Raw genomic sequence first — 15,314 nt, 5'->3', positions numbered from 1 at the left:
AGCTAAAAGTTTGCAATGAAATCCAGTGTGGAATGGAACGTGGTCAACTCACTGGTGCAATATTCCTAGATTTTGCAAAGGCTTTTGATACTGTTGATCATGCTATCCTGCTTAACAAACTCCAGAGCTCTGGAATAGGGAAGCATGCTTTAAACTGGTTTCAGTCCTACCTATCAGGTAGATCCCAACATGTGTCCATCTCAGGCTCTAACTCCAACCTCCTGGATATCACCAGTGGTGTCCCGCAAGGCTCTGTTCTGGGGCCCCTACTCTTCTCAGTGTTCATCAATGATCTTCCCACAGCTTGTAACGAAGCTTCAATACAAATGTATTCAGATGACACAATCCTATATGCACACAGCCATAGCCTCTCTGACCTTCAACACATACTTCAGTCTGACTTTTTGAAACTCGAAAACTGGATTTCCCAAAAAAACTGTTTTTAAACACTGACAAGACTATAACAATGGTATTTGGGACCAAGACTAAATTTGTAAAGCTTCCAGTGACTGAGCTCCAGATCAGAACCAACGCTAACACCACCCTAACTCATGTTACTAGTTTTAAATACCTGGGCATATGGTTTGACTCCCACTTAACATTCGGAATGCACATTGATGCCCTGACAACCAAAACCTATGCCAAACTAGGTGTACTTTACAGGAACAAATCCTCCCTAAGCCTGCTGGTCAGAAAGCGTATTGCACAGCAGATGCTAATGCCAATTATCGACTATGGAGACATAGTATGTAGCTCGGCACCCTAACCCCACCTTAGCAAACTTGACACCCTCTACAATTCAATATACCGTTTTGTTCTCCAATGCAACTACAACACACATCACTGCGAAATGCTCAAAGAACTAGATTGGTCATCACTCGAGTCTAGGCGCAAAATTCACCTTTCCTGTCTTGCCTTCAAATACTTTCTGGGCAAGCTACCCACCTATCTGAACAAGCTCCTCACCCCTACCACATGCAGCACTTATCATCTGAGATTTGACTCCAAAATACTGTTCATGGTCCCAAGGCTCAACAAAGTATCCGGCCGTTCCTCCTTCTCTTACCGTGCACCCCAAAACTGGAACAACCTACCGGAGACTCTCACATCCACCACCAGTTTAAGTTCTTTCAAAACTAAGGCTGTCTCACATTTTAATCTGGTCTGTAACTGTTACATAAGCCTATAATATACATCTTCTCTAACTGTGCATGCAATGTATTGTATATAATGTATACCCTGTTCATTTATGTAACTGTATTTGTAACCATGTAATATTTGTCATATTAACTACAGGCATACCCCGCATTAACGTACGCTATGGGACCAGAGCATGTATGTAAAGCGAAAATGTACTTAAAGTGAAGCACTACCTTTTTCCCACTTATCGATGCATGTACTGTACGGCAATCGTTATATACGTGCAGAACTGATGTAAATAACGCATGTGTAACAGGCTCTATAGTCTCCCCGCTTGCGCACAGCTTCGGTACAGGTAGGAAGCCGGTATTGCTGATCAGGATGTGCTGCCATTTACCTATTGAGCGATATGTACTTACCCGCGAGTGTACTTAAAGTGAGTGTCCTTAAACCAGGGTATGCCTGTATGTCCAGGACATACTTGAAAACGAGAGGTAACTCTCAATGTATTACTTCCTGGTAAAACATTTTATAAATAATATACTATGCTTGAAGCTTTCTAATTCCATTGTAATGTGTTGTGGCCAATGGCAAAAACCAACATGATTAGGAAAACATGGTAGCTTTGGTTTTGAAAGTAGAAACACATAGAAAACAGAGGGAGATTTCTCCATGCATCTGTCTCACTAACAGTACAGAGGTATACAGTCAGACAAGGATAGAAGGGATCAGAATGGATGTTGTATGCACCGAAGCAGAAAAAAAGGACTGACATGTTTGGAACAATGTTAAGACGACCGGCATCAGGGGGGTTATTTTCCTTGTGGGACGAGGCAGACAGCTGTTTGTAATATACTCTGCCATCTTCCAGACCGAGAGCACCATCACATGGACCTGCAAAGAGGAGAGATTCAACCCAACAATCAATATGCAAAAGAAAAGCTCGTTTCTAGAGGACTAAGTACAGTCAGCCGTTATCCTGGGGTTTTACATTTTCGTTTCAAGTTTAAAACTTCCTGCTGGGAAAATACACTGATGGGTGTCCATGTAAGATGGCCCAGTTCTGGGAACACACACTGATGGGTGTCCATGTAAGATGGCCCAGTTATTGGAACACACACTGATGGGTGTCCATGTAAGGTGGCCAAGTTCTGGGAACACACACTGATGGGTGTCCATGTAAGATGGCCCAGTTCTGGGAACACACACTGATGGGTGTCCATGTAAGATGGCCCAGTTCTGGGAACACACACTGATGGGTGTCCATGTAAGATGACCCAGTTCTGGGAACACACATTGTTGGGTGTCCATGTAAGATGGTTCAGTTCTGGGAACGCACACTGATGGGTGTCCATGTAAGATGGCCCAGTTCTGGGAACGCACACTGATGGGTGTCCATGTAAGATGGCCCAGTTCTGGGAACACACACTGATGGGTGTCCATGTAAGATGGCCCAGTTCTGGGAACACACACTGATGGGTGTCCATGTAAGATGGCCCAGTTCTGGGAACACACACTGATGGGTGTGCATGTAAGATGGCCCAGTTCTGGGAACACACAGTGATGGGTGCCCATGTAAGATGGCCCAGTTCTGGGAACACACACTGATGGGTGTCCATGTAAGATGGCCCAGTTCTGGGAACACACAGTGATGGGTGTCCATGTAAGATGGCCCAGTTCTGGGAACACACACTGATGGGTGTCCATGTAAGATGGCCCAGTTCTGGGAACACACATTGATGGGTGTCCATGTAAGATGGTTCAGTTCTGGGAACGCACACTGATGGGTGTCCATGTAAGATGGCCCAGTTCTGGGAACGCACACTGATGGGTGTCCATGTAAGATGGCCCAGTTCTGGGAACACACACTGATGGGTGTCCATGTAAGATGGCCCAGTTCTGGGAACACACACTGATGGGTGTCCATGTAAGATGGCCCAGTTCTGGGAACACACACTGATGGGTGTGCATGTAAGATGGCCCAGTTCTGGGAACACACAGTGATGGGTGCCCATGTAAGATGGCCCAGTTCTGGGAACACACACTGATGGGTGTCCATGTAAGATGGCCCAGTTCTGGGAACACACAGTGATAGGTGTCCATGTAAGATGGCCCAGTTCTGGGAACACACACTGATGGGTGTCCATGTAAGATGGCCCAGTTCTGGGAACACACACTGATGGGTGTGCATGTAAGTTGGCCCAGTTCTGGGAACACACACTGATGGGTGTCCATGTAAGATGGCCCAGTTCTGGGAACACACACTGATGGGTGTCCATGTAAGATGGCCCAGTTCTGGGAACACACACTGATGGGTGTCCATGTAAGATGGCCCAGTTCTGGGAACACACATTGATGGGTGTCCATGTAAGATGGCCCATTTCTGGGAACACACACTGATGGGTGTCCATGTAAGATGGCCCAGTTCTGGGAACACACACTGATGGGTGTCCATGTAAGATGGCCCAGTTCAAGTACTGTAGTGCACAGAAATAAATTCATTTAAAAAATACATTGTCCGTTGACATAGAAATACGTTTCCTTAATATATGTCTGTGTCTACATTAATGAGTTTAAAAAATGAGGCTGTACCTTTTGGTGTAGGAGAAATTCCCCCTGGGAATTTAGGTTCATCCCCTCCTGAGGGTCCCTTTGATAAAAACAGAAGAACTCGAGCATTACTGGGTACTCAAAAATATTAAGCAGGTGTTACTATTTCCCATAGTACCATCATGAAAGTTTTCCGTAGAGAGTTCTCCCTGGACAATTTATGGATCCCACCGATATTTTCTACCTCCGTTCTTGAAAGTGGGGGTAATTGTGTATAAAGCATCATACCTTATCCCATACACCTCCCCCCCCTCCTCCCCCCCTGTATTGCTTGGACACAAAGGGTTGGAAGAATACAGAGGAGTACCAGCATTTAATGTTGAATGAATTAAATGTTTTTTTAAATGTTTTAATATCTCATGCTACAGTATGTGTTGAGTAATATTCTAGATCTTCCCATTATAAGGGGCAACTCATGCCCTGGTGTCCATATGTTTACAAACCACCAAGCCCCATATTCAACATACTGTTAAGTTACTTCCCAGAGCTGGAGAAGAGATCAGCTCCATTCAAATGAGTGAGTTTAAAATCTTCTCCAGCACATGGAAAAGGCTTCATAGCATATTGAATAAAGCGCTAAATCCCCTGCGGGACAGCGTTTGAATGTGTGCATGTGAATACATCCCTGTGATATTTACTAGTTCGTTGCTCACAACGGTGGGCTTGTGGTACGATATACAGACTGTTTTAGGAGAAGAGGGAGGAGGTTTCCCGGTTTAATGCTAAGGGATTACCCGAATAAACCTCATTTTATTCCACCGCCTTGTTTTGCCTGGTGAAAGACCCCTGTATACATTTGTTAAACGTCCTGGTCTCCCGTGACACCGTTCACTGTGTGTTTATTGTGTCTGTTTCATAGGTTTATCACTCGAGTCTGTCATCCAACCATACACACGCCCGTCCCCTTGCTTTCTCTCCTCTTTTACCAAATCGTACCACACAATGGGTGGGCACTTCTAATTCTCACGCATAGGACTCTGCTCACACTCTTATTTCGGACCATGATTGCTCACCTGTTTTGTATAGGGTGACATAGGTCCAGATGGAGGAGTTGGGACATGTGGCCAGAGATTGCTCTTGGTTCCTGGTGGTTTCAGTCCCGAGCTGATAGCCTGTTCAACACTGGAAGGGGGTGGAAACTATGAGCAAACAGCACCAAGCGCACCTGTTTCAACTCATTTTTACCCGTCTCTGCTGCTTAAAGTTGCTACAGTCTTTCCAGCTACATGGGTATTTGTGACACAATAACCCGTGTCCACCAGGCGGTCTATGTGCTCCTGCTCTTGCCCGTTACCGTTAGCTGTGCAAATGAAGCACATAAAAGAGAAACCAGAGGTGCATTGTTAAAACGCCCTGTGCCCTCCGCACCGTTTGGATAACGTTTCCTTTTGGATGCTCTCACCTTGAGCTGCTGCTCGGCTGAGTGGTGCTGTGAGCCCAGGAGACGCAGCCAATCTCATCTGCTCCATCGGAGCAATCCGGGCTTCCATCGCACCTCTGTGAGGCCTCAATGCAATTGCCAGAAGCTTTACAATGAAACTGAGACATCTGACAGCCCCAGCGGGCGGGAGACAGCGGCGAGGGGGCTGTGCCTACCCAACGAGGAGAACGAAGAGGGAGAAACGGAGTGATTCAAAGGGGGGCCAAAAAAGAGGACTTTCATCCTGACTGCTTCGCGTGGCAACTGCAAAGTGACCTTTGTAAGACACTGAGTCAGAGCGGGTTATTCGTGAGTTTCCCCTGTGACAAACCAAGCGATATGTATGTATTTGTGTATGTATGTGTGTGTGTGTGTATGTATGTATGTATGTATGTATGTACTGTATGTATATGTGTGTGTATGTGTGTGTATGCATGTATGCATGTATATATATGTATGTATGTGTGTGTATGTATGTGTGTATGTATGTATGTATGTGTGTGTATGTATGTATGTGTGTGTAAGTATGTACTGTATGTATATATGTGTGTGTATGTGTGTGTATGCATGTATGCATGTATATATATGTATGTATGTGTGTGTATGTATGTGTGTATGTATGTATGTATGTGTGTGTGTATGTATGTATGTATGTATGTATGTATGTGTGTGTATGTATGTATGTACGTACATATGTGTGTGTATGCATGTATGCATGTATGTATATATGTATGTGTGTGTATGTATATGTGTATGTACAGTATGTACAGTGGCGGCCGCCTTTATTCTCCTGCGGCCGCCACCGCAATGTGCGGGCAGACGCGGCTGGTTTCTGACACGTGCCGCGCGTCACTGTGGCGCCGGTCACACGTGCCAGGGTTCTGCCGGCATCCCCGAGGTTGAAGGGGTAAGCGGGGTAAGATGCGGGGAAGATGCGCGAAGCTGCGCGAAGCAGAATCAGAGCAGCCAGGGGGTCGCGAGGGGAGGGGAAGATGTGGGGAAGATGCGCGCAATGTGGGGAAGATGCGGTTGGCGCCCGTCCAAGTTCGGCGCCAGCCGAAAAAAGCCCCGGAAAATTACGGGCATTTGTTAGGTTAAAGCTGGCCGCAGCAGTATGTATGTTTGTATGTATATACGTATGTATGTATGTATGTATGTGTGTGTATGTATGTGTGTATGTACAGTATGTATGTATGTTTGTATGTATGTATGTACGTATGTATGGGTATGTATGTGTATGTATGTATGTATGCATATATGTCTGCTTCCTGACGTACAGTTCCCTGTAGGGGGTGTCGGTATCTCCTGCAAGTTTAATGTCCCGGTCACGTGAACGGGGCATTTAAACTTGCCGGAGATACCGGCACCCGATACGGAGGCCTGGACCTCGAGAAGGAGGGGGTCCTCAGACATGAAATGATTGCGGTTCAGCTCCGGAGACCCCCTGCGTCACTCCTATGTATTAAAAAATTAAAATGGCGCGATCGCCTGTAAGAGCTGTGCAGGGAGATGCAGCTCTCTGTGCAGGGAAATCGCCTGTAAGAGCTGTGCAGGGAGATGCAGCTCTCTCTGTGCAGGGAGATCGCCTGTAAGAGCTGTGCAGGGAGAGGCGGCTCTCTCTGTGCAGGAAGATTGCCTGTAAGAGCTGTGCAGGGAGATGCAGCTCTCTCTGTGCAGGGAGATCGCCTGTAAGAGCTGTGCAGGGAGATGCAGCTCTCTCTGCGCAGGGAGATGCAGCTCTCTCTGCGCAGCTCTTACAGACTGATGGAGGGAAATTTCACTTGTAAAGCAAATACAAACTAGTGTGGTATGTAATTTACTTAACAAACGGTAAATAAAATGCAAAATTTGCTTTAGTGAATACCGTTCTTTCACAAATTCCATACCATGAGCTATGCACATGTCACCACATCCGACGATGCTATTAAATGATCGAAGTTACTAGATTAGGCCCCTTAGTCTATTGTCCATCGGGTGAGCCAGTAAGTGATAACGGTGGTGAGCAGGAAGGAGATTACTGGGGAGTACGTTCTGGCTGGAGGGTCAGCAGACAAACGATTGGATTTCCTACTGAAGAGGAGTACGGAAGTAATATAGATCCTTCAAAAATAAAATAGAAGTCCTTATCTCCTGACTGACCAGCGTCACATGCATCGCCTGGTCTGCGGTGGGATGGACGTCAAAAATCACGATTATTACACAAGTCAAAGGGGAAGAATTGGCCTTAAAAAAAATAATGTCGGTTTGCACAGGAGAATTAAATGGTAAGGAAACTGCAATAAGCGATATGCGCAAGAAAACCATTTTGAATGTTACCACAATAGATCTCATCCGATTGGTCCCCACAGTCGTTGACTCCATTACACACAACTCCGTGAGGTCCGGCCGGCACACACCGCCCATTGTGGCACTGAAACTGCCCAGCGCGGCAGTGCTCTTCCACCCCCGTGGGAGGAGTGCCGGTACCGGGGGGCGCTTTGGACACTGTATGTGTTTACAGGAAGGGGATAAGGGAGGGTTATTTTGTATTTGTTCTTGCAAAGCTCTGGATGAGACGCAAGAGGAAGTCATTTGGGAACGGACGGAGCAAGAGCGTATCCCGGGCACTGGTCTTTGTATTGCCTATGAAATGCTTCTCCTCTCCTTCAGGGCTCTTTACCCCCTTGCCCCTCCTTATGTCTCTTATCTTGTTTTTCGCTCTGTACTTGGTCACCTCCTGCGCTCTTCTCGATGCCGCCTGTTCTCTTTCCTGTGTGTATTGCTCCGGTCTCACCCGTCCCTAAGTTTGCATCTCTGCCCCTCACTATGAACCCGCGTATTCTCCCTTCCCACCTTCCGGAATCCAATGAATAGTCCATACTCTGGAACGCACTCGCCCTCTTGGCCGTGCCCTTAAAACTTGTTCTCCATCAAGGACTCCCAATATTTTAATTATATCTGATGAACGTATCATTATTGTAAAGTGTTCCTCTTGCTATATTGTGCAGAATATCTGTATAAAGCAATGTGTACACAGCCGATGCTAAATAAATACAAATATGCCAAACAGTGCGCAGCATTTTCCTTACATTGTGTTGCACATCGACATCCAGCATGTTAGGGCCCGAGACTGGGTCCCTGTAACAGTTGTGTTTTATGCCCACCTCACTCACAAATATTAATCGTGGTAAAGTTTCAATTGAATTTGAAACAAAATACGATTTTGCATAAGGCACCTATGTAACAATGTAACTATGTAACCGTGTATGTACAGTAACTATGTAACAATGTAACCTATGTAACTATGTAACAATGTACTGTAACCTTGTATGCAACTATGTAACCTATATAACTATGTAACAGTGTAACTATGTAACCTATGTAACTATGTAACCTATGTAACTATGTAACCTTGTAGGTAACTATGTAACCTGTGTATCTATGTAACTATGTAACCTTGTGGGTAACTATGTAACCTATGTATCTATGTAACTATGCAACAATGTAACTATTTAACAGTGTAAAAATGTACCTATGTAAACAAGTAACAATGTAATTTAATGACAAACCCAAGGAGTGAACGCTAGAATGGAAAGACTGGCTTCTTGTAACTTCCCAGTATACCCTTTGATAGTGATCTTTATATTACTTTCCATATTATACCTTCTCCGCAGCCCAGGACCTCGGCTCGCAGGAAAATGCCATTGTGAAAGTCTTGTGGGAGAAGGCGAAGATATTGAGCACTGATCATTCTCTCAAAGCTTCTTGCGACGGGCGTGGAGTCATCAAAGTTACCCTGGAATATCTGTACAGAGAAAGGGCATGCAAGTTATTCCCTGAGACGAGATAGACACACACACACACACCAGCTGGGTCACAGAAACACACAGTCTATCTACAAAGAACTTCAGAAGACAACACAAGGAACATGGATCCCGTGCGGTCAATGAAATATGTTACAATATTTACTTCATTTGTTTCAGGAATGACAAAAGAGACCATGTGGTCTGTGTATCAACGCCAAGATACTGTGCATGCAAGCTAGAGCTTGTATATATACAGTACTAGCTGATATACCCGGCATTGCCCGGGATTGCAGGGGCGGGATGCGTGAAGGGCGGGGTGGGAAAGGGGGGTGCGTGAAGGGCGGGGTGGGTGCGGGGGGTGAAGGGCGGGGAGGGGGTGGGGGGTGAAGGGCGGGGAGGGGGTGGGGGGCAAAGGGCAGGGGGAGGGAGTGGGGGCGAAGGGCAGGGGGTGGGGGGTGACGGCCAGGGGGTGGGGGGCGAAGGGCAGGTGGCGAAGGGCAGGGGTAGGGGGTGGCGGGCGAAGGGCAGGGGTAGGGGGCGAAGGGCAGGGGTAGGGGGTGGGGGGCGAAGGGCAGGGGTAGGGGGCGAAGGGCAGGGGTAGGGGGTGGGGTGCGAAGGGAAGGGGTAGGGGCGGGGAGGGAAGGGGTAGGGGATAGGGGGCAAAGGACAGGGGGTGAAGGGCAGGAGTAGGGGGTGGGGGGTGAAGGGCAGGGGTAGGGGGTGGTGGGTGAAGGGCAGGGGTAGGTGGTGAAGGGCAGGGGTAGGGGGTGGGGGATGAAGGGCAGGGGTACAGTGTGGGCGGTGAAGGGCAGGGGTAGGGGGGGGTGAAGAGCAGGGGTGGGGGGGTGAAGGGCAGGGTTAGGGGGGATGAAGGGCAGGGGTAGGGGATTGAAGTGCAGGGATAGGGGGGGTTGAAGGGCAGGGGTAAGGGGGGTGAAGGGCAGGGGTAGGGGGGGGTGAAGGGCAGGGGTATGGGGGGTGAATGGCAGGGGTAGGGGGGGGGTGAATGGCAGGGGTAGGGGGGGCAGGGGTAGGTGAAGGGCATGGGTAGGGGAGGGGTGAAGGGCAGGCATGTGGTGGGTGAAGGGCAGGCGTGCGGGGTGAAGGGCAGGGGTAGGGGGGGGTGAAGGGCAGGGTTTGGGGGGGGTGAAGGGCAGGGGTAGGGGGGTTAAGGGCAGGGGTAGGGGGGTTAAGGGCAGGGGTAGGGGGGGTGAAGGGCAGGGGTAGGGGGGCAGGGGTAGGTGAAGGGCAGGGGTAGGGGAAAGGTGAAGGGCAGGCGTGGGGGGGGTGAAGGGCAAGGGTAGGCGGGGTGAAGGGCAGGGGTGGGGGGGTGAAGGACAGGGGTAGGGGGGGTGAAGGGTAGGGGGTGAAGGGCAGGGGTAGGGGGGTGAAGGGCAGGGGTGGGGGGTGAAGGGCAGGGGTAGGGGGGGGTGAAGGGCACGGGTGTGGGGGGGTGAAGGGCAGGGATGGGGGGGGTGAAGGGCAGGGGTAGGGGGGGTGAAGGGCAGGGGTAGGGAGTGGGTGAAGGGCAGGGGTAGGGGGGCGTGAAGGGCAGGGATAGGGGGGGGTGAAGGGCAGGGGTAGGGGTGAAAGTGAGGCACAAATTGTTGGCAGGAGTAAAATGTCCCTCTCCATACACACAGACGACGGGAGTGAGAGGTGGTGGAGAGTGGGACTGGCGCAGATCTGAGGAGGCTGCTTGGCCCCCCAGCGACCGAGGAGGTAGCGCCGGGGAGGTTAGGGAGCGCCGGGGAGGTCAGGGAGCGCCGGGGAGGTAAGGGAGCGTTGGCGGCTGGGTTAGGAGGGCCGTGCCGCGCTTCCCCTCCGTCCGGGAGCCGGTTGAGAGCGAGGGGGGAGGAGCCTGAAGTTGGCGGCTGTGGCAGGAGGGCCGCGCCGCGCTTCCCCTCCGTCCGGGAGCCGGTGCAGGATGGCGCACGTGATGGGGGGGGACAGAGGGAGTGTGTGTGTGTGTCCTTTGGCCTGTCACTCCGCCTCAGGCCAATGAGTGGTGTGCGGGGGCGGGCAGGCCAAGGGAGCCATCTCATTGGCCTGAGGCGGAGTGACGGGCCAAAGGTCCAATGTGATTGCCCCTAGGGACAGGGAGACACAGGACAGACAGACAGGCATACAACGGTTTGAGAAATATATATATAGATATATATATACAGTATATATATAAAGACACAACGCATCGAGTGTAAGTTGTAGTAGTGTAATTTAAGAAGACAATAATATCTAAAACTTACAATTAAACTGCGACAGACCGATCTACAGCTGGAAATCCCGCAGTATGTGGAGATTATTCGGCAGAGACCCCTGTGCAGTGGGTCTCCAGATCAGCCGGCGAGAATGCCGTCCCAAGGCGGATTCAGCCGATTCAAATGTAAGAATAAAAACGTAAGCCTCTACGCGTTTCGCACGTGACCATGCTTCATCAGGAGAGGACGTTCCTAGCTCTACTAAAATGGATCTTGGGTTGTGATGGTAATACTTTACCCCAAATGGGATCCATTTGAAAGATATTCCAATGGCGGGCGAGGAAATTTCTAAAGCGTGCTAATTGGATTGTGTAATAAATGATGAAATCTCATATGAAGTTTTATTATTAGAGATGAACAAAGGGCCTAAATCATCAACGGACTCTTCAACAATAGAGACAGTATTGGTCAACTTCAAGTTTATTTCATTGGGTTTTGAATCTTTAAAATACTTATTTTTATTTTGTATCTCTGCTGGTATTTGAAGTTTGACCCTTATCACTGAGGAGGACTTTCCTGTCCTGTTTAAACGCTTTCTTGAAGGCCTCTTCAACAATTTATTCATCGTAATTCTATTGTTCAAATCTCTTTGTCAGAAGTCGAGCTTGATCAAGAAAACTAGTTTCATCAGAACAATTACGCTTTAAACATAACAATTGGCTGTAGGCTATACAGTATTGTTGATCCGACAAGCAACCATGATACTACGTACGTGGATCCGGATACGAGTTGACACTGACCTCCTTGAAGAATGCAGATGTGCCCAAAGTGCCATTTTTTTTAATGCTGTGTGTCTACGCATTTGTTTTATGTATGGAACATGTCTGTATGTTGATGTGTTTTTTTATCTATGTCATCGATCCTGTGTCATCCAGTTATTTGTAATTGTGATTTGCCTTATATTCTATATGAGAGTCCTGTATCTGAGTGGGACCTATATTACTATATATTGGCATTACACTTATTCATTTTTCTATTAGGTTGTTCCCTCCCCTATATCATTGAATACATTATTAAAACTAAATTCTCTCGCCATTAGAGTTGAGGCATTTTAATTATCACAATCTAATTTGAACTATCACCTTATTTATTGTCCCCATACAGCCCAGCAGGTTTTCATTTACTTATTAATACTTTACATCCATTAATTCATTTAATTATACCTTCTTTATTTATTTTGATCACTTGGCACATTTTCATTCTCACGCGATTGTTCACTTTAAACATAGATGGGCTATTTTGATTCCCTTTTCCTATATTGATTTGCTCCACACGCGCACGTCAATGATAGAGATGTGAATATGGGTGTTTATAATACAGTCATTAGTGGCTATGGGCATACTGTATATTGCGGTGGGAATCCCTGTGTGACGATCCCCCTGATGAAGCACGGTCACGTGCGAAACGCGTAGAGGCTTACGTTTTAATTCTTACATTTGAATCGACTGAATCCGTCTTGCGTTGTACTGTATAGGCTTAGTAATATACCATTTTTGTTTTTTTTAAATGGCATTCTTTCTCATATTTTTGTTTTCATTTCATGCTGTTTTATCCGTAGCTTTATTTTATTGAATTACAGTAAGTTTTATTTATATATTTCTTGTTGATATTAGAAACATTTTAATGCACGGAGGCAGGACCCTCATGACTGTAACTTCCAAGAATATATTTAATATTTAAGCAGCACTCTTCAACCTTTGGGACGTGGCGCACACACCTTAGGTTTCAGCTCTTGGTTACTGGACACCTCTCTGTAGTAATGCCATCTCTCTCCATCACTGCTGAACTGCACAATGAAGCTGGTGACATAGGCATCTGATACACCAGCTCCCTGCACCACAATACCTGCAAGAGAAACCAACACACACTGCTTACATCCAGCAACTACTGATCCCCACACACACTGCTTACATCCAGCAGCAACTGATCCAAACACACACTGCTTACATCCAGCAACTGATCCAAACACACACTGCTTACATCCAACAACAACTGATCCCCACACACACTGCTTATATCCAGCAGCAACTGATCCAAACACACACTGCTTACATCCAGCAGCAACTGATCCAAACACACACTGCTTACATCCAGCAACTGATCCCCACACACACTGCTTACATCCAGCAACTGATCCCCACACACACTGCTTACATCCAGCAGCAACTGATCCAAACACACACTGCTTACTTCCAGCAACTACTGATCCCCACACACACTGCTTACATCCAGCAACTACTGATCCCCACACACACTGCTTACATCCAGCAGCAACTGATCCCCACACACACTGCTTACATCCAGCAACTACTGATCCCCACACACACTGCTTACATCCAGCAACTGATCCCCACACACTGCTTACATCCAGCAACTGATCCCCACACACACTGCTTACATCCAGCAACTGATCCCCACACACACTGCTTAAATCCAGCAACTGATCCCCACACACTGCTTACATCCAGCAGCAACTGATCCCCACACACACTGCTTACATCCAGCAACTGATCCCCACACACACTGCTTACATCCAGCAACTACTGATCCCCACACACACTGCTTACATCCAGCAGCAACTGATCCCAACACACACTGCTTACATCCAGCAACTACTGATCCCCACACACTGCTTACATCCAGCAGCAACTGATCCCCACACACACTGCTTACATCCAGCAGCAACTGATCCCCAAACACACTGCTTACAGTACATCCAGCAACTGATCCTGACACACTGCTTACATTCAGCACCAACTGATCCCCACACACACTGCTTACATCCACCAACTGATCCCCACACACATTGCTTACATCCAGCAACTGATCCCCACACACACTGCTTACATCCAGCAACTACTGATCCCCACACACACTGCTTACATCCAGCAACTACTGATCCCCACACACACTGCTTACATCCAGCAACTGATCCCCACACACACTGCATACATTCAGCAGCAACTGATCCCCACACACACTGCTTACATCCAGCAACTGATCCCCACACACACTGCTTACATCCAGCTACTGATCCCGACACACACTGCTTACATCCAGCAACTACTGATCCCCACACACACTGCTTACATCCAGCAACTGATCCCCACACACACTGCTTACATCCAGCAACTGATCCCCGCACACACTGCTTACATCCAGCAACTGATCCCCACACACACTGCTTACATCCAGCAACTACTGATCCCAACACACACTGCTTACATCCAGCAACTACTGATCCCCACACACACTGCTTACATCCAGCAACTGATCCCCACACACTGCTTACATCCAGCAACTGATCCCCACACACACTGCTTACATCCAGCAACTGATCCCCACACACTGCTTACATCCAGCAACTGATCCCCACACACACTGCTTACATCCAGCAACTGATCCCCACACACACTGCTTACATCCAGCAACTGATCCCCACACACACTGCTTACATCCAGCAACTGATCCCCACACACACTGCTTACATTCAGCAGCAACTGATCCCCACACACACTGCTTACATCCAGCAGCAACTGATCCCCACACACACTGCTTACATCCAGCAACTGATCCCCACACACACTGCTTACATCCAGCAGCAACTGATCCCCACACACACTGCTTACATCCAGCAGCAACTGATCCCCACACACATTGCTTAAATCCAGCAACTGATCCCCACACACACTGCTTACATTCAGCAGCAACTGATCCTGACACACACTGCTTACATCCAGCACCAACTGATCCCCACACACACTGCTTACATCCAGCAACTGATCCCCACACACACTGCTTACATCCACCAGCTGATCCCCACACACTGCTTAAATCCAGCAACTGATCCCCACACACACTGCTTAAATCCAGCAACTGATCCCAACACACACTGCTTACATCCAGCAACTACTGATCCCCACACACTGCTTACATCCAGCAGCAACTGATCCCCACACACACTGCTTACATCCAGCAGCAACTGATCCCCAAACACACTGCTTACAGTACATCCAGCAACTGATCCTGACACACTGCTTACATTCAGCACCAACTGATCCCCACACACACTGCTTACATCCACCAACTGATCCCCACACA

General features: G+C 48.0%; 1 protein-coding gene across 1 annotated transcript in view; it reads right to left on the bottom strand.

Annotated features, from left to right (window-relative positions):
• LOC142488297 (SCO-spondin-like) overlaps positions 1–15,314 on the bottom strand; it is a 403,111-nt gene that overhangs the window by 198,977 nt on the left and 188,820 nt on the right. The window contains exons 43-49 of the mRNA XM_075588669.1: positions 12,961–13,058; positions 8,813–8,954; positions 7,487–7,654; positions 5,153–5,342; positions 4,764–4,872; positions 3,733–3,790; positions 1,910–2,034 (exon numbers count right to left, since the gene is read on the bottom strand). Of these exons, the coding sequence (XP_075444784.1) occupies positions 1,910–2,034; positions 3,733–3,790; positions 4,764–4,872; positions 5,153–5,342; positions 7,487–7,654; positions 8,813–8,954; positions 12,961–13,058 (890 nt within the window). The remainder of the gene's footprint in view (positions 1–1,909; positions 2,035–3,732; positions 3,791–4,763; positions 4,873–5,152; positions 5,343–7,486; positions 7,655–8,812; positions 8,955–12,960; positions 13,059–15,314) is intronic.

This window comes from Ascaphus truei, chromosome 2 (genome assembly GCF_040206685.1).
Source record: "Ascaphus truei isolate aAscTru1 chromosome 2, aAscTru1.hap1, whole genome shotgun sequence".
In the NCBI taxonomy this organism is placed as follows: domain Eukaryota; kingdom Metazoa; phylum Chordata; class Amphibia; order Anura; family Ascaphidae; genus Ascaphus; species Ascaphus truei.
The sequence above is the reverse complement of the archived record's forward strand: the minus strand, read 5'-3'. Positions and strand labels throughout refer to the sequence as shown.